We start from the raw sequence: 22,985 nt of genomic DNA on the forward strand, positions 1-22,985 counted from the left end.
AACAGATGGTTCTTTAGCAGGGCAGATTCCTGTTTTTCCCATGTATACTGTACACTGAAATAATTATGCTGTGTAACATTATTTCTTGACCTTTGGTCTTCAACAAATTGGTTGGACTACAACACACTTGAGTAAGGGTCCTGTTGACCCAAAACATCATGTAAGACACACGAGCTTATTTACAACTGCAGTTGCATGAAAATATACACAGTCTTTGTGCACATTGATACTATTCACTAGTGTGCAAGGTACTTGTATCCAAAGATGCTCTATGTACTTCTCTACGGTTGCACTCGGTGCCAGTGTATGTCCCAGCTTCTGTTCCATGCAAGTGTGCCAGCTGATGCAAGGGAAATCTGGAGCTACCAACACCTTCAAGCTGGTGCTAATTCCAGGGCACGCCTCTGAAACGCTACATTGATTGACTAATAAACTTGCAGGGGATCTCTCCGCTACACCTGCCTTCAGTGTTTGGTATTTTCCTGGTTGCATTAATTTGGTAGAGGTTCCGACCCCTCCAACTAACACAGGGCATTCGCTTTTTGGAGAGGCTTGGGGAACAAGGGAAGACTACTTGCCACAGTCTAATTCCAGGTTCACACTGTGGGCTGTGGATCTTTTCTGTGCAATTGCAGGCAGTCTGTCAAAATATACACTTGTGCACACATCTTGTGACAGTGACCAAGCACAATTGCAACAGATCTCAGCACAACATTCTGGGTAAACTATAGTGAATTGCATCTAAAAATGCACTTTGCACATAGCACTTGCTTTCATAAATTACCCCAATGATTTTATAATAAAGTGAATATTGAAGAAAAGAAGCTGGATGTGGTACTCCATCTGTTCAACTACAACTCCCAACACACCTCAACTCTTTTCCTGCCAGGGATATGGCTGATTTAGTTGCGATGTTAGGCATGTGTTTTTCCTGCAGCGGGACCTGAAACTGGGAAAAGAGGGTGCTGTGTCTCTGGTTGTATTTCACTTCCTCTGCTGAAAACCTAGTACCTGCATCACAGTCAGAGAAACTTTTAAACCTTATTTCAGGAACTCTGGGAATTGTATTCCAGTCACATCTGGGGACCAAAGGTTAAGAAACAGGTCTATAAAACTTTCAGCAGTTTTCCAGGATGAACTTTGAACTCTCATGTGCAAGGTTAAGAAACTGGCTATCAATATACACCCATGTAACCCTACATATAACCTATATATATTGTATATATACAGAGTAACCCATAACAACCAGTTTGCTTTTAAACAGGTGATCCTTCAATAATCCCTGCTAATTGACTGCAATGGGCGATAAGACCAGTAGCATGTGTATTTTTATTACATTATTACATTATTCTGCAAGTCTTTTAAGCTTAAGAAGACTCAGGCACTAAAAGTAAAACCAAACGCAAAAGCCTTATCCTCCGATAGAACAACAGAATATTTATTACATCGTATTTGATCCAACTGCCAAGCACAATGGAACATTTGAATTAAAAATTAAATTCACATTATCTTCAATTCCAAATGGAGAGAAAAATCAATACATAATACATTTTAAAAGCTGTTATTTGTAGCATCTACCCAATAAAAAGGAATTGGTTTTCGTGTTCTGCATTCAAGCATTTCATATAGCAGCTGATCGTAGCTGGATTCCCTTCTAGAGTGACACCATTTTCTGTAAAACTAGAAGCCATATTTAAAAGAGTTAAAGTAGTGCAAATGGTGGTTGCAGATTTATCATCAAACTCAAATGACTTTCCTGTTCTTAATATATTTGCTTTATAAATATGGCAGCAGTTTGCAGTGGTTTTTTTCCCTTGTTGGATATTTATCTTTGCAAAGAGACTTTTCTGATATGTTTCAATATAGTTCATATATGCTTTTCCTTAGCAAAACACTAGTTGAATGGGGTTAAATGAGGCTTGATTAAAATCATTGAACGATTTCTGCACCAGAACATACAACACAGGACTGTGACAGAGGGCAGCATAACACGGCGGGTATATATGATTTCTCTACAACCGTGATAATGTATTAATGCACTGCAGGATCAGTAGAACAAAAGTCTATTGTTTTCCAGACTTATTGACAATTGATACCGTGGTCAACTTCACTATAATAAAGATTTTTTTTTTTTTTACCAGCACCACAAATATTTGCAGCTGTTGTTATCATGAGATTTATGCACACAAATATGACAGTGTTTCCACGATCCTCCAGGCATTCAGGATATTGGTGACGTGACATCTTTAGGAATTCTTCTGTGAAATGTTCATGATAACCGTCTTGACTTCAGTGTATTCATGCAGGCCATATTCGCCCCTAAATAAAAGCATTATATTAGCAAGCTCTGGCTGAGAATATTAAATATTATGCTTTGCCTGCCTGTAGTAAGGAACGAAAAAGGTAATAAAAAGGTCACCTTCCACCTATGTTATTATGGGCTCTGCTACGCAGACATAACTAGTTGTTGTATCAAAAACTTGCGCTTTTGCTTGGCAGGCAGAAGAAGCAGTTGGAGTATTTTATCTAATTGGCCACCTTCTAAACAAAGCGGGCAACTAGCAAGTATATTTGCTCATGTATTAGACTCCTAATACTATTATAATAAGAAAGCAGGGGTGTAACTACAGAGGAAGCAAACCCTTTGGTTGCAGGGGGCCCAGAAGTTATAAGGGGCCCCATGAGGCCCAAACGATTTCAGTCTCTAACCTCAGGATACATTTGGAGCCGTAAAATTAATTTGTATTTTGTTTTTGGGGGGCGGGAGCTTGCAATAGTTATTTGATTGGGTGAATGAAATACAAGTTGATTAGAATTATTACCCCTAGTCCAAAGTTGCTGAGGTGCATCCCCCATACATAAACTGACTTACCATCAGGGTTAAGGTGGCCATACACAGGCTGATAAAAGGTGCCAAATTGTCCCTCCCAAGACTGAGTATATGTGGGCCACCTGATGTCTGCCTGACCAATATATGTGGGTCACTTGATGTCTGCCTGACCAATATATGGCTTAAAATCAGCTAAATATCAATTAAGCAGTTTAGCAACCGCCACTGGAGAGGACTACATCTGCATGTTGATGTTGTCCTTTCCCAAAGTATCTTCCAAGGCCTCCAACACTAATCATTGGTCCAGAGGACAAAATAGCAGATGCGCCTAATTTGGCCTAGTATGTGGGTGGCTAAGTTATAAAAAGATCTAATGGGTACCATTAGTTGCATTCACTGTATCTTGGGTTCTATAATTATTGGACTAATGTATTACAATCTGTATACTGTGCTTTATATATAATTGCTCCAAGAGAAGATATTTATATCACCAATACAACTTGTCCTACCGTGAAAATTCCAATTTAAACTACAAGGTATTCTCCTACAGTAGGAATGTAGTTAGCACAGTGTCGGACTGGGCCGGCGGGACACCGGGAAAAACCCCGGTGGGCCCCGGGCTCTTGTGGGCCCCGCCGGCCCAGTTCCGCTACTTAGTGGGGCGGCGCGACCCCACTTTGTTTGGGGTCGCGGTAGACTAGAAGGGCTGCGCATGCGCACAAACGCGGCGCCGCGCGCATGCGCACAAACGCGGCGCCGCGCGCATGCGCACTAGCCGCCTGCAGCACTCCGGAGCGGCAGTGGCGGCTGGAGGGGGCCCTGGGGCAGTAGCCCCGGTGGGCCCCATGCCTCCCAGTCCGACCCTGAGTTAGCAGTTAGCTTACTAATAAATATTGTTATATCTGAATCAACTATATTCATATAAGGTGCTGGTGTGTACTTTGGTCAGTAAAACATAGTTGTGCAAAGGTTCACAGACAAACATTAGTAATACAGTAAAGCCTTCCAGCTATTATTTATGATTCAGATCTTCCATTAAGCAAAGTAGTTTCAGCCCTAGTCTTGTGGCTAAACTAAATCAGGGCCACTCATGTGGAGAGTGACGTGACTGAAATCACTTATACCATTATTAAATTCCTTTAACTTCTCTAGTATTCCTGTTCTTAAATAAAATGGCTGGATGATTCACAACGGTTGTTGTTGTAAACAAAAGGAGCCAGTTGACCTTTGCTGATATTTTTTTTAAGCGCATAAGAAACATTGGCGTGGATCAGAACTGTTACTATTTGCCACTTGATGTTAGCATATCGTATGATGTAAGATTAACTTTCAGACTGAGTGTGAAAACTATAAAAGCTAGGTATTTGAAGGGTAGAAATACAGCAATAAAAGCAGAAAAAGTGAAAACAAGATGAATTGGAGTTCATAATCTATAGCTCTGGCATATCGCTATCTATTCTGCGTTTGTTTACATGGCAACCTTTTGCATTGATTAGAGAGCCAATCACGGCACTGAAAGGGTTGCACGTGTAAAACCACATTTCTAATGTAGTCTTGCTACAAATTCAACACCTAAACATGCATGCTGGGGGAAAAAAGACAAAATCTATAGCATTTTATAGCATGCAGTCCTGTCAAAGAGAATGGTGATCAAAAAACCTTCTCATCATATACAAGTATATCAGCATCTCCTCACTCCCTCATCTCATAGAAAAATTTCAGTTCACTAAAATGCAGAATCTTTTTTTCCCCTAAAACCAGTGATTTGAAGCCATTGAAATTCTTGAAAGTATTATTTCTTTTGATGTTGTGCGTTGGACATACTAAATGAATTTGTCATTTTACTTACATTTCACGGCCATTTCCGGACATCTTAAACCCGCCGAAAGGGCTTTGTGGAGACATGGCACTGTAGCAATTTATCCTAAAATCAGACAGCATAGAATGTTAAAAAAAAACATTTTCTTTGTGTATTTATATTTTTGCATATCAATGATGATCAATTCAGTGCAAGTACAGCAGAATAACTGCATAAGTCGACAGTAAATTTAATAAAACTTTATTCTAGGTTTATGTCACAATGCTTGGGAGAGGGTAATAATATTTAAATGAAACACATTTAATTATATGGGTAGGGATGGGCGAATTTGACCTGTTTCGTTTGGCCAAAAATTTGCCGCGGGCGAAATGTTGCAGACGACCATTAAAGTCTATGGGCGTCAAAAAAATTTGGACGCGCGGCAATAGACTTTAGTGGGCGTCTGCGACATTTCACCCACAGCGTCTTTTTTTTTTTGACGCACAACGCCATACAAGTCTATGGCCATTATTTCCGCTGCGAAACAAGGCGAAAAAATTTGCCCATCCCTAGATATAGATAATAAGTAGCTTCCCGTGATTAAAGTCAAGAGTTTGATCTGAAAGATAGTTATCATACTCTGTCAAGATTTTGTAGTCAACTTCTGTCTTGAAACCTAGCCGTAGATATGAACAAATGAAAATCCATAAACCATGGAAAATGCATTTGCTAGAAACTATGCGGCGTATTCCAGCAGATTAGCTCTAGATCGTGTATGATCATATCCTGAGAAAGTAATTCACACAGCACTCTGCCAAAACAATGACAATTGTGTGGGCTCAGCAGTTGATAGGCTAAATCAGTTACTAAACTATAAAGACTTCCTTGGAGAAAAGTCACAAGGTTACATGCATCTTTTTTTCACCCTCATCTACCATTTAAAGTGGAACTCCGGCTTCCAAACCAAAATATGATAAAGAGGCCCACATAACACAGAGACCCCTCACATTTACCCGTTTCTTCAAAAAGAATGAATAAATGCCATTTTCTATGCTGAAATCCAGTTGTTTAACAATTCTTCTCTTTCTGCATCATTTGAAATCCTGACAGGGAAGGAGGGACTAAAACACTGATGTTACAAATTGTAACAACTACTCCACAGCTTACAGACAGCATGCAGGAACTACATAACCCACAATGCATTGCACTGTGATGTTCTGTTCCTTATTGAAATCACATGTGCAGGGAATTGTGGGGTTTGGAGGATGCAGACCAGGGGTCCCCAACCTTTTTTACTCGTGAGCCACATTTAAATGTAAAAAAGAGTTGGAGAGCAACACAAGCATGGAAAAGTCCATGGGGATGTCAAATAAGGGCTGTTTGGTAGCCCCTATGTGGACTGGTAGCCTACAGGAGGCTCTGCTTGGTTTTTATACAACCAAAACTTGCCTTTAAGTCTGGAATTCAAAAATAAGCACCTACTTTGATGCCACTGGGAGCAACATCCAAGGGGTTGGTGAGCAACATGTTGCTTGTGAGCTACTGGTTGGGGATCACTGATGCAGACTAATGACAGATGGCTGTTGATACAAAGTAACAGTAGTCGGCCAGCTCAGTAAAGTAGTCAGACCAATCAGCAGGAGAGCAGGGGCTAGGCTTAGAGAACTGTTCCAAACCATTAAATATCATGAAACTTCTGCATATTTTTGAATTTATGTATATTACAAAGTTGCTTGAAATTATGTTTACTTTTCAAAAAGCTTAAGTTATGTTTGTGTGTAGCACAAGCAATAGGGCTCATTTATGTCCACAAGCACAGTGCAGTCAGTTGCACCTAGAGGTACTTGCACTGTGGTGTAGTTGTGCTCGGCACCACTCAGAATCAGGTGCAGGTGTCACTCGCGCAGTAAACACTGGAAATACCAGACAGACTTTGAAAATATTTGGCACAACGGTGCCCGATTTGCAATGAAATGCATGCGCTGTTTTGTTTATTTTGGAAGATCGCCTGCAGCTGTGGTAGACGCAGTGCAGTTGCACCAAGCAAATTGCAACAACAATTCTTTCTTGCAGCACAACATTTGCTTATGCTGAAGAAACACACCAAAATGCCTTTATCCCATTTTATTGCAGATGTTGAAGCACAACGTCTGCAATAAAATGTGGTAAAGGCATTTGCAATCAGGGCTGGATTTAAAGAGCCTGCACCCCTAGACCCTCACAACTTTTATTTGATCGATGCATTTTGTGCACCTCTGAAGTTTTAATATTGTTAGCTAGGTTTCACAGCATATAAAAATAGAAAAAAAATTATACAAACAGCAACAATGAAAACTATCCCTGTAAAAAACGCGCAAATTAAAAAGAAGTTCTCTTAATTCAGTTCAGGTTTTTGGTACTGACAGAATTTTATGCAACACATTTCAGAGATTGTTTCTCAGTCACAATCGAAGGTTCATATGACACTGACATGCATCAGGAGCCAATAACCTCCTTGTATGTGTCTTGAATGTGGGACAATATCATGTTGCCCAAAGGGAAACCATGAGACTTGAGGAGGACATACAAAATCCTTGCAGGGCACAGGCTGTAATTAAAACCAAGCCCTTACTGCAAGCAACAGTGTTAACCAATGAACTAACACTATTATTTACTCTCTATTTAACTGAGCATATAGGAAAGATAGTTTCCTATACACATCATTTCCCCCTCCCTCAAACCCAATAACAGTTTGCTCTTATTTACAGTGGTGTTTCCAAATTCACAGGTGTGAAATGCACGCCAAAAGAACTATTTGCAATGTTTTTTTTTTTTAAAGTGGTGTTTCAAATAACATCACATTTAACATCACATACCCTCAATAAATCAATCATTTATAATTATTGCATGCTTAAATAGTTGTGTAATAATTGTAGGCAAATGTATAGCTTTCTGTAAAATTAAAATGTATAAAGAGGTGCTCCGTTGCACATTTACATTTGTGCCATAGACAGCATTGTGTTAGGCTAGGGTGCCTAACCTATGAGCCAAATGGGCTTTTATTTTACACCATATTTTACAGCTTTCTTTTAAATAAACATTTTTAATATTTTTATCAGTATACCCCTTAGTAAATGCAAAAAATATATATTCTGCATTTCTAAGTTTGTAAGGGCAAGTTAATGTGTAGGTTACTTGAAAGGTTTCTGGTGGGTTTATTGAGCTCTAAAGGAGTTTATTGTAACGTCCATGGAAATTATTAACAGAGGTAGCTGAAGTAGTTCTAGCTAAATAATTACCTTTTTTGTCAAGATATTGTGCTCTTTGGACACACTTTCCAACTAATACTGTACATTTTTGTGACTAAGTGTTTGAAGAAATGTATGCTACAGTATATTATTTTGATTATGGACATATAAGATGGCCATATTTAGAAAGGTCCACTTGCTTCGAGACATTGCCAATGAGCAGATGATTGGTAGGAACTGTCATGTCACTTGATATTTGTGAAAAAACCTTAAGCTTAGCTGCTCAACAGCTGCTCAAGCCACACTGAGCATGTGCATGTCACAGACACTCCTAACAAAATCCAAGATGGGAAACTCTTGTGACAACTTTGAAGGCCTGGATTGTTACTACTATAGAGACGCACTTTAGGCTGGATCAATAAGTTGAGTAAATAAAATATGGCATTTCTAACCATATACATTTTTGGGGTTTAGTTCTCCTTAGTTAGATGATGAGATCCCAGCTGGCACAAACCTGACACACAGTTAACACAGATGGAGTACATTTAAAAGAAGAGGGTTAAAGGAGAGATTTGCTGAAGGGCAGAAATAGCTATGACTGTATCTTACGTCCAACTGGCAATGAGACTTTTTATTCTCTGGATTTTTCAACAAATAAACAGTCAGTCATGCAGAGGCATAGGTTGTGGTTGTTTTAAATCATTTTTTAAAACAATAATAACTGTGCAGCTTCCTTATAGAATTAAATAACAAAATATATATATAAAAAAAGTTTCTTTTGAAGACATTACATGGAAAAGTATAATGGAGCGAACACTTAAGGGTAGATTTACTTAGGGTCGAATATCGAAGGTTAATTAACCCTCGATATTCGACTGTCAAACTTAAATCCTTCGACTTTGAATATCGAAGGATTTATCGCTATTGAGCGATTCGAAGGATTTTAATCCATCGATCAAACGAAATGACTTCGATCAAAAAAAGCTTAGAAAGCCTATGGAGACCTTCCCCATAGGCTAACATTGAGGTTTAGTAGGTTTTACTTGACGAAGTAGGGGGTTGAAGTTTTTTTTTAAAGAGACAGTATTTTGACTATCGAATTGTTGAATAGTTGAACGATTTTTAGTTCGAAATGTTCGATTCAAAGTCGTAGTCGAAGGTCGAAGTAGCCAATTCGATGGTCGAAGTAGCCCAAAAAATCATTCCAAATTCTACGTTTTTTTTATTCTATTCCTTCACTCGAACTAAGTAAATGGGCCCCTTCGATTTTTTAACAAACAGCATGAACGGTTTTGTTAACAATGTTAATTGTCATAATATTCTTCCAGGGCAAATCCACTGACTAGTGATGAGGGAATCGCCCAAAAAATTGAGAAACAGCAAAAAAAAAAATCACAAAAAAGTTGTCAATAGGTGTTTTTGAGGCACAACAATTTTTTTTTTCTTGTGCTGACTTTTTTGTCTTGGCGACTTTTTGTCCAAATGCATTAAAGTCAATGGGTTTTTTCTTGCTGCGACTTTTTTTTTGTCTCAGCGAATTTTTGCTGCAGTTTCGCAAAATATTTCTCAGATGGCAAAATATGGAATTTCACCTCAAATGAATGGAATGGAATTTCACCTGATGATACAAATTCACATTTACACACTGACATTAAGGCAGCAGATTAAAATTATGGGCAAAAGACAGTGCTGTTCTGCAGCTTCTAAGGCCAAGGCCAAAGCAAGGTGTTAGCTGCCATTAAGAGATATAAATACATATTTTTAGGGAAAGACTGTACTATGCAGAGAATAACATCATACATTACTGTCTGTTTAAGGTTATATAAATTATGTATAGCCATTGCTTCAGATAAAGTATGTCTTTGAGAGCAGACAGTTAAGGGGTAATTTCAATTCTAACATCATAGCTTTCTGCATGCAGAATTAGTGAGAACGGCCATATTGTTCCCTTAGCGTTAGCATAAAGATTGCAATTGCTGCACAAAGTTTGTTTGATCACATTGTGTCTGGGTGGGTTTCCTCTGGTTTGTTACAAACCAAAAAATATACAGAATGAAAAATTGTCTCCCGATGACACTGATCTTAGTTTACAAGTTATAGGGGCCTTATAAGACTATAAGCTTCACTAGGCCAATTATCAATTTAAAAGATGATTAATCCCTGTAAATGCTACATAATATGACTTTGTTACATAATAATAATAATCTGCAGAAAGTTGCATCTCATTAGGACTTCAAGGAGGATCTGGTGAGTGAGGGTTGAGGGCTGACTGGATGTTATTAGTTAAGGACTGAGGTTGGTGACCACTGAAACAGAGTTTAAGATACATACTTATACATGCATACTCTAATATTGATTTAGGCACACCCACCATTATGCATACACACACAAGTGTGCTTTCAAAAGATCATTTCTGTGCTCACAGCCAAACAGTATTAGAAGAACATTACATCATTTACATGCACAATTTTGGGCTGCCTCATTTAATACATAAATTAAAAAAAAAGTCTATACAAATTGATATTAAATTATGGTGTTGATATCAAACCAGCTTGATAAGAACCACAATATTTTATTAACAACAAAAAAAAACCCTTTGGTGCTATAGATTGCTGCAGAATTAGTTGCCAGTAAAGGTTAAGCTGGCCATAGACGCAAAGATTTCATGTGCCGTCCGACGATTGTTCCAAGGACGATCATTTATACAAAAGCGCCGACCTGAAACTAACGTAATGATTTACATTGATGGATTAAAGTTGGAGAAATTACAAGTCAGGAGATGTTCTGGTCATTATTTGACAGACATAAATCGTCCGAAACAGTAATTACATATGTTAAATGACGCTCACGTAAATGACGTCCTTGCTTAAATGGAAACTAGGTATTCAAATGGACGAATGCACTAGATATTCAAACGAACGTACCACGAGCGATCATGTGCACGATTCATTGATGTCCTCTTTATTTCGAAAACATTTTTTTTTTTCGCGTTTTAAAAAATGAGTCCGGTATATATGAATGCCAAATACAGAGCAGCACTGGCAATCGCATTGGCAACAGCACCAGAAAAGAAGAAAAAGAGAAAGCGTTCATGCTGGAGTAAACAATGGCTTTTAAAGTGAGACACATACTTTGAGTTGGTACGGAAGCTCAAAACAAAATATGCCTACATTTTTGTTAAGCATTAGTTCTCCTTGAAGCCAGTGGGCCCAAAGTACAACGATTTATGTTTTTTTGCATTTTGCTAGTTGGGAGTTTTGTAATCATGAAATGAAGCACAAAGAGTTGTGCTTCATTCTGTATACAGTGCCCCCTGTGTCGGCTCCAAATTCCATCCTCCCTAAATTTTGCCCAAGACATAGGATTGGTAAATGTGTTGGATGGACATTAGTAATGTCAATAGTTTCTGTGAAATAAGATCTAGCCCATTAAATCAGGCAGAAAGGCCTGGCTTTGGAAGCCATATAAATCTACATGTTTAACTGTGAAACAAACTCTGGACGTTTAACCTTAAATTCCTGTTACTGCAAGAGCTTTGGTAACCTATTCCTTACTCGCATGTTCAGCCAAGTTCAGTTAAGCTCTTGATGTACCTGCCAAGGTAAACTAAAGGTTTTTTCTTTTTGCCTTTAACCTGTTAATTGCTCAGTTATTTACTATAAGCAAAATAAAAATCATGGCCAGCTGGACCCGACTGTTTTAGCCCTGTTGCTTTATTCTTAACAGGTTATAAACATTGCCACAAAGCGACACACACTGTGAACTCTGTTAAACTGGTACTTGGGGTTTCGTGGAAACATTGTTGACAAATTGGGGCAATGTGTCAATGATCTTATGTTTTCTCAGAACTAGTTCAAATACTGGGGAAACATTGCACTTTTTGTCTCTTAAAGATAGAAAATCAAAGAAACTCTTGCTATTTTGATGACATGATTTTTATTGAAGTGATTCAGGTCAGTAGCGTAACTTGCAAAAGCTGGGCCCCCTGCAAACAAAAAATCTGAAGGGCCCGGCATAAACAGCTGCTCCTCCCAATGCCGCCGGCCCACTCACTCCACGCCTCTGGTTTTGAGCTAAATTAAAAGTAGGAGAGCAGCTGGGGAGAGGGGAATACCATAGAACAGACCCCACGGTCCCCGGTCCCCATGTCACCTGGGCCCTCTGCAGCCATGGGGTTTGCTGTATATGCAGTTACGCCACTGATATTAAACAGGAAAACTTTTGGGGAAATTTACTAAAGGGCGAAGTAGCTAACGCTGGCAAAAATTCGCCAGCGTGACGTCATTTCGGCACTTCACCGATTTACTAACGGGCGCAACTTCGCATGCTAATGCAAGGCGTAAATTCAATCTGGCGAAAGAGCGTTACTACGCAAATTCACTACGTTTTTGTTTATACTGAATGTTACCTCTATCGCCAGACTTGCCTTCGCCACCTCAGACCAGGCTAAGTGCAATAGAGTAGATAGGACTTGGTCCAAAAAAAGTTGACTTTTTCTAAGTCCCAAAAAATGCTGGCGTCTTTTTCTTTTTACTGGGTGATAGGCTGAAAAAGATTGTATATTTTTTTTGGGTACCCTCCTTCCCCCCCTACATTTCCTTACATATGGTACATAAACTATACACTGAGCACATGTGTAGGGCAATATAACAACTCTATTTTCTTTTATTAAGGCTCCCTGGGCTTGTGTAGTGTAATGTATTTGCTGCAACATATACATCCATTGAAATTTAACTTCCTGCCGTATGCAAATTATCTAACGCTAGCGCAACTTTGCTATGCTTGCCATAGTAACGATAGCGCAACTTCACAAGCGTTCGGAGCCGGCGACGAAACTTCGCAACTTAGTGAATTAGCGTTGTCTGTGCGAAGTTGCGACTGGCGAAGTGTGGCGAAGGCGGCGCTGGCGAATTTTCGCCCGTTAGTGAATTTCCACCTATGCGTTAACATCAGTTCTAACGCAAGTCATTTATGATAATTCACAGCATTATGGCAAATCTAAAGAACATAAAATGAACCTAAAATATGAAAGGATTGCTAAATTAAAATGCTTTCCTAATGCAAATGATGTGTATGGTTACTTACCAAACAGTTCCAGCCTGAAGAGCTGTAGACATTAATATTGCTTTGTCCATATCTTTGGTGAAAACTCCTGCAGCTAATCCATAGTTGGTATTGTTTGCCCTCTTAATAACTTCGTCAATTGTTTTAAACTTCAGGATTTGTTGCACAGGCCCAAAAATCTTGTTTATGAAAAAGAAAAAACAGAGTTACATCAAAGGGACAACTAATTGTGCTTAATACCGAAGAATACTCAATGCTGGAATAGATTTATTGTATCTTTCATTAAAGGTTGTTAAATGTCGCCCAGGTTATCTAACATACCATGATTTCTAATTACTTACATGATACTCCATTTTTTACACCGGCGTCCATTTTTTTCGGGCGAATTTTCGCAGGCGTTTCGCGAATTTATTCGCTGGTGGCGAATCGCACAAATTCGCCGTCAATTTGTGCCTGGCGAATAAATTCGCCCATCATTACTCCACAGTCCTCCTTCAGAAATTCCTGAGGCCAGTGCAGTTTTTTGCTAACAGGACCACAAGCTCAGATAAGCGCAGGCCCGGATTTGTGGCAAGGCCACATAGGCCCGGGCCTAGGGCTGCAAAATTTTTGGGGCGGCACGCTGCCCAGCCGCATCTTTGAAGCACTGGGGACTTAACGCTCCCCAGCGCTTTTGCCTCAGCGAGCGTCACAGCCGGTGCTAGGACCCTGCGGACACAGGGCGGCGCGACCGGAAGCAGCAAGGGTATGGATCGTGCGGCCTTGGGGCGCCGCTTCGTTAAATCCGGCCCTGGATAAGCGTTCATAGTGACTGGGGAGTTCCTACAATTTGGTACCCCCAGTTCCTTCTCCTTTAAGATATGTCATTTTTGGCTTCTTGTTATGGGGATCTAAATATAATAGGTGCCATATAAGATGGCGATAAGACGCTTGCGGCCAGCTTGCCAGTGAGATAATGGGTGCCAACAAACTGCAAGCTGAGCCAGTCATAATTTGGTGGAATACTAGAAAATATGTTGTAATTGACATCCATTCCTCTACATAGGAAACAAATTTAAAGTAAAGGAGATTTTTCACAGTAAAGAAACTGACATAATCTTGGTAATACTTGGTGCCGGCACTAATTATTATATCTTTTCTGCATAATTACTGGAATTTACAGGGTTAAACCTATTGTTCTGCTGTATGCAAGCTGCAAACAAAAAAACCTAGCCTGACTTTTCAACAATGCAAGGCACTTACAAAATACTGTCCATCCCTGTGCTGTAGATTCACTGTAAAATAATTGCTGTGAAGGCATCTATATGTAACAAATATTCATAAACGAAACACAAAAGAATGTTTGCTAACTCAGGTTATATTAAAATACATTTTGGTAACAGTAAGATGTAGAAGTATTTATGCACAATCAATATATCACAGATCCCGTTCAAACTGCTCAGTGCTGAAAATATATTAACCATTAAAAATATATTTAAGAAGAGGAAATATAGATGGTGGCACTGGCACATAAAATTTAACCCAACCTCTTAAACAGATAGTACGCTAGTGGAACTAGAAAATAGAATGCTTCAGAATTCAAGCTTTAATTGGGATACAATAAATTGTTATTTGAAAAACCTATTGGAAAGTATTATTTTAAAGCGACATGATTTTGTGGAGATATTTTAGTGCCACTTAAACACACAAATAGCACACAATCAAATGTAGAAATGTGGCGGGGGGTTCAGAGGGCTTTGCTTGTATTGGTTTCAAAGTCCTGCTTTGTCTCCTAATGTTCTACTCCGTGGTTTTGTGCTTCTCTGTTGCCTTTTCATTCTGTTTCTCAATTTCTTGATATAAAATGCCAGGAGGAAATACTTGAGCCAGTTTCCATTGTACATTGTGTATGCAAATTTTAAAAAAGATATTATTTTTCCCTCTCATTTGGGCTTTGGTTTAAATTCTCTTTGATCATGTGTTCAATAATCCAAAACCTTATCTTTGGTTCAGCAGAGTTACAACTTGAACCATTAATGTGAGGAATTGAATTTCCTGTGACCTTGATCTATGTTTTTATCTCTAGTTCATTAATTCCAAATTTTTGTCTGGTCTGTACATAAATTGTGTTTTATCTTTTTTTATGGGAACTGCATGTACAAGCTGACAGGGTTTTACTTGTGGTGTCTTAAAGTGGCCATAGACGCAAAGATCCTATCGTACGAATCTAGAAATCGTACGATTTTAGGACCATGTGTGGAGAGTGCTGAAGTTTTTCGTCCGGCGGAGATCGTTCTTTGGACGATTGGAGCCCATTGCGCATCGTAATCGGACGAACGTTCAGATTACCCCCGATATAGCCATGCCTGTTAGTGGCATATCGGGGGCCAAACGAGCGGATCTTTGCGTCTATGGCCACCTTTAAATTTTGCCCATTATCTGTTCAAAAGTGTTTTTGCAGATGTGGGCACTATATACAGAGAAAGCACAATTTACTACAGCATTATGGCTTAAAGAAGAGCTGTCCAACTGGAGGCCTGTGGGCCAGAGGTGGCCCTCCAAAGAATTTTTGTGGCCCCAAATCTGCCATTGGCTCCACCGGCTTCACTAAATGACATAATCATTTTAATTCAAACCAGACTTCCAACATGCTGTTTGACATATAACTGGCCCACTGCATGTAGTAAGTTGGACAGCACTGTCTTAAAGCATATTGCAGAGGAACACTATTTTCATCTAAATACATAAAAGTTCACAGTTACTGAAACACAAGTCCAGATTAAGTGACAGCTGTTCCATATGGGTTTTTTTCTGCTTTTAACTTGATCAGAATGAGACAGTTTCATAAAGTCCCATGTACTACCAATGAAGGAAGATGCATGATAGACTATTTCTGTTTCCAAGGTGTAATGTTAAGATATCCTAAAATACCTGAATTCTTTTGGAGAATAGCTTGCTATGTATGTGTTCTGTGTGTGTGAGTTGTGCTGTGTGTACATTCTATATCCATCCCTCCTAACATCTGAAAATGAGAGGGGCAGTAATGAAATAGGTGGGTCAGAATCCATTCCCAAGAATCTACCTTCTTCTTATTTACTTCAGAGGATGTGTTTTACTGCTAACTTTCCCATTGGCATACTAACAGTCAAACATACACACTTGTTAGGTATGCATCATATTTATCTTTCTGAAGATTTGTAGGACAATAAAACACTTAGGGGCAGATTTATCAAAGGTCGAAGTGAAGGTTCGAAGTTAACAACTTCCAATTTCGAAGTATTTTCTGGGTACTTCTACCAAAGAATAGTCCAACTTCCATTCAAAGTTGAAAAAAACTTCGAAATTCAAAGGTCTAATTTAAAACTTCAACTTAGACCATTTGCCACCTAAAAGCTGCCGAAGTGCTGTTTTAACCTATGGGGAACCTCCTAGAACCCGTATGGAGGCAATTGGGGGAGTTTGGGAGATCGAAGGTTGAAGTTAAAAAAACTTTGAATCGAAGTAGCGCTACTTCGATTCGTTTGATTTGAAGTAGGCCTACTTCGACCCAAAAAAACTTTGTCCACCATTCGGTTGGTCTTTTTGAATTCGAAGTTTTTTTAACTTCGAACTTTGATAAATATGCCCCTTAAGGTGCCCTATCTGGCAATGAGAATGTGTGTATGCTATTGCATTGGCTTTACGGTATTACAAATATTCAGAATGTCAAACCACAGATTTACAGCTCAGTTAAATATAGGCTGAATAAAAGTGCATGAAGAATATTACGTGTCTGTAATGTAACAGAATCATATAGTGCAATACAGCAAACATAGGGAACATTTCATATGTATATGTTTCTTTTCTACTGTTCAGAAAAGAATATATATATATATATATATATATATATATATATATATATATATATATATATAGATATATATAGATATATACATAGATATATACACACACACAGTAACTTACTTCTTCTTTGGCTATACGCATATCATCCTTCACATCTGAAAAGACTGTGGGGCTAATATAGAAACCTTTCTCACCCCATGCACTTCCCCCACATTCCAACTTTGCGCCTTCTTTCTTTCCACTCTCAATCAATTCAAGGATTTTGTTGTATTGTTCTTTGTCAATCTGTGCAAAACAAACACTATATAAGAACTAATATTTATAGTTACAGTATCTAAATAACAAACATTGGTGAAAGGAGACAACCATTTATTTAGTTTAGCATATTCTTTGTGTCTTCATACTGCTCAATGAATTCAGTTGTTTACCTTTTTGCCCCATCTAAGACACAGATACAATTGTCCCCTTACACTCCAAAGCGGACACCCTCACTTAGGATGGAGCATTGAAAATCTACTCTTGATGTGCAGTGAACTTAATACTTTGTCACTCTAATAGACCGGATTGTTGGCCTCCAGTTTATCATATTCAGAGCCATTGTTGCATTGACTGTTTCTTGGATTTTTATTTAAATATTTGAATGACAAAATTATACCCCATATTGCACATTAGCTAATGATTTATATGTAGTCTAGAATTACAGTGACTAGTAGTCAGGCTCATTTTCCTGGGGTTGTAACTCATGTCAACCAATTACATTTTGCTTACAACGTTGTACATTGTTCTTCCTTCAGATGGATAACTAAAGTAATCACTAGTTGCCGTGGGTATGCAAACTTAGCCAGCGTTGGTAAGTCCCATTTTTATGAATTCTTTATTTAGTTTTTTTCCCCTTATTAGACTTTTCAGCTATTGCCTATAATTTGTGTCTTGGCCATGCCTAGCTACACTTACATTTGATTGCTGCAGCTCTAGTCAGGGACAATACTAGCCCCTCTACTGCCTGAGGAAACTTGCTGCTGTTGTCCCCCCTTGTTCAAAATGTTGGTGTTAGGGGGTCCACAATGCCATCTGAGGGAGTCCAGGATGGTAGCGAGAGAGCACAAATTTCACTCTTTGAAAACTGGAAATACAGCTCTTAAAGTTACCAGGAGCAAAATATTTGCTGCCCCTGGTAACCACTGGGGCGCTCGGCCAAATAGGCAAGTTGAGAAACTCACCTCAGGCAGTTCTATTATGAATACTTTAATGCAAATAGTTTCTTTAAAAAAATCTCTGAAGCGATATTTTACCCCTGACACTGAACCTCCCAATACAGCTGCACCTTATCAGTGCACACAATTCAAATGGGATTTAAAGCTTTAGATCTTTTGTCATGAAAAGCGATAGTATGATTAGGCACCTAATTTAAACTTGGCCAAAAAATTACAGTTAGATTTCACAATTAATCCTGCTTGTTAAAATAGCACAATCAACGAGCTCAAAGTTCTTGCATATAATCTCTGAACTAAGACATAGTCTTCTTATCTCTTTTTTTCCCTATAAAGATAAATGCACAGTACACATCAGAATTCTACTTAGTAGCAGTTCAAGTGAGATGTTTAATCATGTGGATAGGCCAAGGACTGAACACAACACCTTGGAACCATGCCAAAGGAGACTAGTGATTTGTTTGCACATTTTGATCCCTAAGCAGAAAAAGCCTGGGAACCTGGCACATTCACATTGCAGTGATACAGCTGGATTTCTTTTGCATATATAATCTTAATGCCATTTGGTCTTGATTAAGATAACGTAATGAATAAAAATCTGACTATACTCTGAATAAGATTTTAGCCAGCTGCGCACAACAGTCGTAACTGGGATTTTGTTCAGGAATATAATATAGAAATGTATTGATAGCATGAGATATCAAGCTTAGCAAGTGATAAGTAGGTATCACCAAATAGAAATCATTAAAAAAAGTTTCTTTGTGGAAAAGCTAAATCCCCAGGGTCACTAGCCAAAATATTAAGGTATTTCACTCTGATATATTTTTCAAGTTCCAGTTATACTTCTACAGTGTTAAATGTGGCTCGACTGGAAGATATTTCTGCTTTCCACCAGGACTGCCCAATTGTAGGTCCACAGGCAGGAAGATTGTGGTGTAGTTCATATTTGCCTTAAAATATAAAGAAGTTTGGACAGAGGTGCAACCAGCCCCATTTCTCCAATTATTCCTTACATAAATTATGTTACATTTTGGCAACCAAAATATGACAGTATTACATTAAATGTAACAGTGGCAAATTAAACTATTTACAAACCAGTCATGTTAAAAACTCCATTTCAAATGACCCCATATAAACAAAGATGGCATCATAATTAATTGGATGATGATTCCTTCCAAACACAGAGGGGGTTATTTATAAAATCTTGGGAAATTTGCCTCTGGGCAGTATCCCACAGCATCAGATGGTTTCAACCTACAGCTTCTTGAAAAAAGCTAATCACCGATTGGTTGCTATGGGTCACTGCCCAGGTGCCCAGTGTTTATAAATGAGCCCCATTATACTTCTGCACTCAACCCATTATCAATATATTTAAGACAGAGACATTTTGTGCATACTGCTACTAAAAAATGCCTTACCCTTTAAACAAAACAGGGATTGTTTGTCCATATATTGCAATATATTTAAGCTGGCCAACTACGTCAAAGTCATCCCATATCTGGCCAGTCCTACGCTCAATATTCATCTGATTCATTAAGAATTCTGTTGCTTCATTATACATTTTACAAAGGGACTTGGTTTTACCTGCAACTTAACTTGCTGCTTTCAAAGTAAAACTCCCAAACTTGGCTGCCCTTTTATTAGACACCAGTGGGATCACCTGATTATAGCTGGGAAGGGTGGGAGCTACAACATAGAGATGGTCACTGCTCCTGTAGAACTATAACAAACAAGGGAAAGTTGTGCAGTATGCACAAAATGTCGCTGTCTTAAATATATTGATAATGGGTTGAGTGCAGAGGACTCTTGTATTTGACTATATGTATTTTGTGGTCACACCCTCATTGCACCCCCGCCTAATGGTTTTAAAAAATAGTGGTGAGCACAACTTTCCCTTGTTTGCCCCATTATACTTTTACACATGTGAACTACCAATTGAACTGTAACAGCAAATGATCTGTTAGTAACACGTTATATGCATATACAATTGCAGTCTTTAGAGAATGATGCTCGGCCACAAAACATATATCCGGAAACCTCCAAATTACGGAAAGGCTATCTCCCATAGACTCAATTTTATCCAAATAATCCAAATTATTTTCAGATTTTATTTATTTCTGTAAACTTAAAACAGTACCTTGTACTTGGTCCAAACTAAGATATAATTAATCCATATTGGAAGCAAAACCATCCTATTGGGTTTAATTAATATTTAAATCATTTTCTAGTAGACTTAAGGTATGAAGATCCAAATTACGGAAAGATTTATTATCCAGAAAACCCCAGGTCCCAAGAATTCTGGATAACAGGTCCTATAACTGTAATACCCATTGCTCTATTATCACTGCTAGTGTGCCACAATGTACAAAGCTTCACTGTGATGAAGTTCCATGGTACAGGCCATTATTTGTCAAACTCCAGGTTTGATGAAAAACCGATTTCAGTCGCCCCAGAGAAACATAAGGTGGCCATAGATGTTAAGATTTTTCAAATATCTCTTCATTACTGTAGGACCTGAAATGATTGTTTAAATGTACGATTTGTCCATTAACAAAAAAGACCATTTCGAGCGTTATTGTCTAGTTTAAGCTAGGAAACTGTGGGTAGTTGCCTGCTTGGCCCTGCAAACAATTGGACACTGGATACATTTCACTGTGACCACTGAACATTTTCTAACCTAACTGATCGATTTTCTGACATTTATCGGGCAAAAATCGCTAGATGCACGATCGTTCGGTACCCCATTAACCTTACGATAATTTGATGGATTTGTCTGATCGTACGAAAATTGGTCAAAGAATCTTAACTATGGCCACCTTTACTTGATTATCTTTGCAACTTATTTGAATGGGCATCTTAGTTGACACTTGGTGCTGCTGCAGGCTGCCTACAGCCATAAGGGGCTCATCATTTATGGTGACCTTTACCTAAGAACTTTTCATGCCTGTTTTTACATAGAACACCAACAAACCCTTACCTATTATAAATATTTATATTTTTAACTCATGCTAAGATTATGCCTCATCTGAGAACATGAATCTAGAAGTACTCTTAGGATCACAGGTCATACAATTAAGTATTTATTTTTAATATCACCGGTTCAGGAAACATTTTAAAAAAACATTACACATCACAATAGTAGTAGGTTACTTGAAAATGAATATATTAAAGTCTACCTGTGGTCCTTGGCATACACCAGGAGTAAGAGGATCTCCAAGTACACGTTTTTTGGCCCTTTCAACACTCTTACGCACAAATTCATCATAGATTGGTTCTTCAACAAAGATCCTGGATCCTGCTATGCAACACTGGCCCTGATGATAGAACAGGCCATTGTGTGCATGCTCAACTGCCAAATCCACTGTGGAGTAAAACATGTGCACTATTTAATAACGACGCACCATTTAATAGTTACCTTTAAGATATTTACTATATGTCAAAAGTCATTTTTCTTTAAATATCAAAAGTCAATGAAATACTACTAACAGTCTGCATCTGCAAAAATGATGTTAGGGCTTTTTCCACCAAGTTCAAGTGTGACTCTTTTAAGGTTGCTCTTTCCTGCTGCTTCTTTTACCAGCTTTCCAACCTGAATTTAGAAAAAAATGAAGTTAGATCTTTATGGAGACATATTGCTGATACCCTCTAATCAAATGCCTTGCCGTGCAGCTTAGGCTTGTCTCACACAAACCAACAATAATGTACACATTTTTAAATCATGTGAACACATGAACCGAGCAAACTATAAATTGTGCAGATTATGAAAGTGAAGGCTGTTATTTCAGTATATTTATAGTGATTCATGTGACTGCTAAAATACTGCATTAGGATATGTATGCATTGAGCTACCATGTTTCTTTCTAAACTTGACAGTGATCCAGCAGGTGGATCAAATATAAACATCTGTGGGTGGGTTTCGGGGGCTCTATTTAGATTCATGTTCTTATCAAAAGTCCTCAGTACCTCTGTTGAACCAGTGAAAGCCACTTTGTCTATATCCATATGATAAGATATAGCTGCTCCGGCTGTTGGTCCATATCCTGGTACAATATTCACTACCCCAGGAGGAATTCCTGCCTGAAAGAATAAGAATAAAATAAGCTATTTACATTTTCAATGGAAAACAAATAGTGGGATTAAACAGAGTGTAAATATAATACAAAAAGAATATGACTAGGCTAGAGATGGATGATATAAACACACATAACTAATTTAGAAAAATCAGCTCCATTTTTGACACCCTTGTCATAATACTTCTGCTTTTGGTAAAAGTAAAATGATACAAGATGCATCTGTCTTAGTGACACACGAAATATGGTCTCTGTTATGATCCTGTCAGCCTTGTTTAAATTGCATAAATTCATTATGAACAAGGGAGATAGGCTTTAAAATGGTTACCCTAGATGTGCAGAGTATTCATATTTGCGTTACAGGTTAATGGTTGTAAGAGAGATAAAATGTGTATTTGCTTGTAGGCAGTGCTATATTCATGAGGCAGCTGTAGGTCTGTGTGCTCTAAATAGCAGCTGTGATTAAGGTGAAAGGCAAACAACAAAATGAAAAAAAAATTGCACTTTTTTTTGTACTTTGCACCCTGCCTTTTATGTGGTTAATTACCCCCTACCATTATATCATCCTCTGAGCTATGTAAATAGCTATGTAAATATTATTCCCTACTACACAATTTATAAAAAAGGGATTAGAATGATTATTGTATTAAATATGTAGTTAGATAATTGATGGATAGATAGGTAGTTAGATGCCAGATGATAAATAGGTGATTTGATAATAGAATTGGTAAATAGATAGATGGATAGATGGAAACTAAATAGAGAGATAGACAGACGGAGCGATCTGTACCATAACTGGACAAAAGCACTAGTTTTATTCTTACCTCCTTTATTAAAGACCCCATGTAGATAGCAGTCAGTGGAGTTTGTTCAGCTGGCTTGATGACAACTGTGTTACCACAGCATAAAGCAGGAGCAATTTTCCAAGAAAACATCAACAACGGAAAGTTCCACTGTATAATA

General features: G+C 38.3%; 1 protein-coding gene across 2 annotated transcripts in view; it reads right to left on the reverse strand.

Annotated features, from left to right (window-relative positions):
- Positions 1 to 1,417: 1,417 nt before the first annotated feature.
- aldh1a1.L (aldehyde dehydrogenase 1 family member A1 L homeolog) overlaps positions 1,418 to 22,985 on the reverse strand; it is a 34,842-nt gene continuing 13,274 nt past the window's right edge. Inside the window, exons 6-14 of one of the 2 annotated variants that reach the window (XR_005962149.1) lie at positions 22,847 to 22,975; positions 21,916 to 22,029; positions 21,439 to 21,541; positions 21,129 to 21,313; positions 16,862 to 17,026; positions 12,941 to 13,098; positions 4,680 to 4,754; positions 1,905 to 2,319; positions 1,418 to 1,871 (exon numbers count right to left, since the gene is read on the reverse strand). Coding sequence is in view for 1 of the 2 variants with exons in the window: in NM_001087771.1 (NP_001081240.1) it covers positions 2,247 to 2,319; positions 4,680 to 4,754; positions 12,941 to 13,098; positions 16,862 to 17,026; positions 21,129 to 21,313; positions 21,439 to 21,541; positions 21,916 to 22,029; positions 22,847 to 22,975 (1,002 nt within the window). In the remaining variant the exon portion in view is untranslated. 2 annotated transcript variants of the gene reach the window in all.

The sequence above is a fragment of the Xenopus laevis genome, chromosome 1L (genome assembly GCF_017654675.1).
Source record: "Xenopus laevis strain J_2021 chromosome 1L, Xenopus_laevis_v10.1, whole genome shotgun sequence".
Classification (NCBI taxonomy): Eukaryota; Metazoa; Chordata; class Amphibia; order Anura; family Pipidae; genus Xenopus; species Xenopus laevis.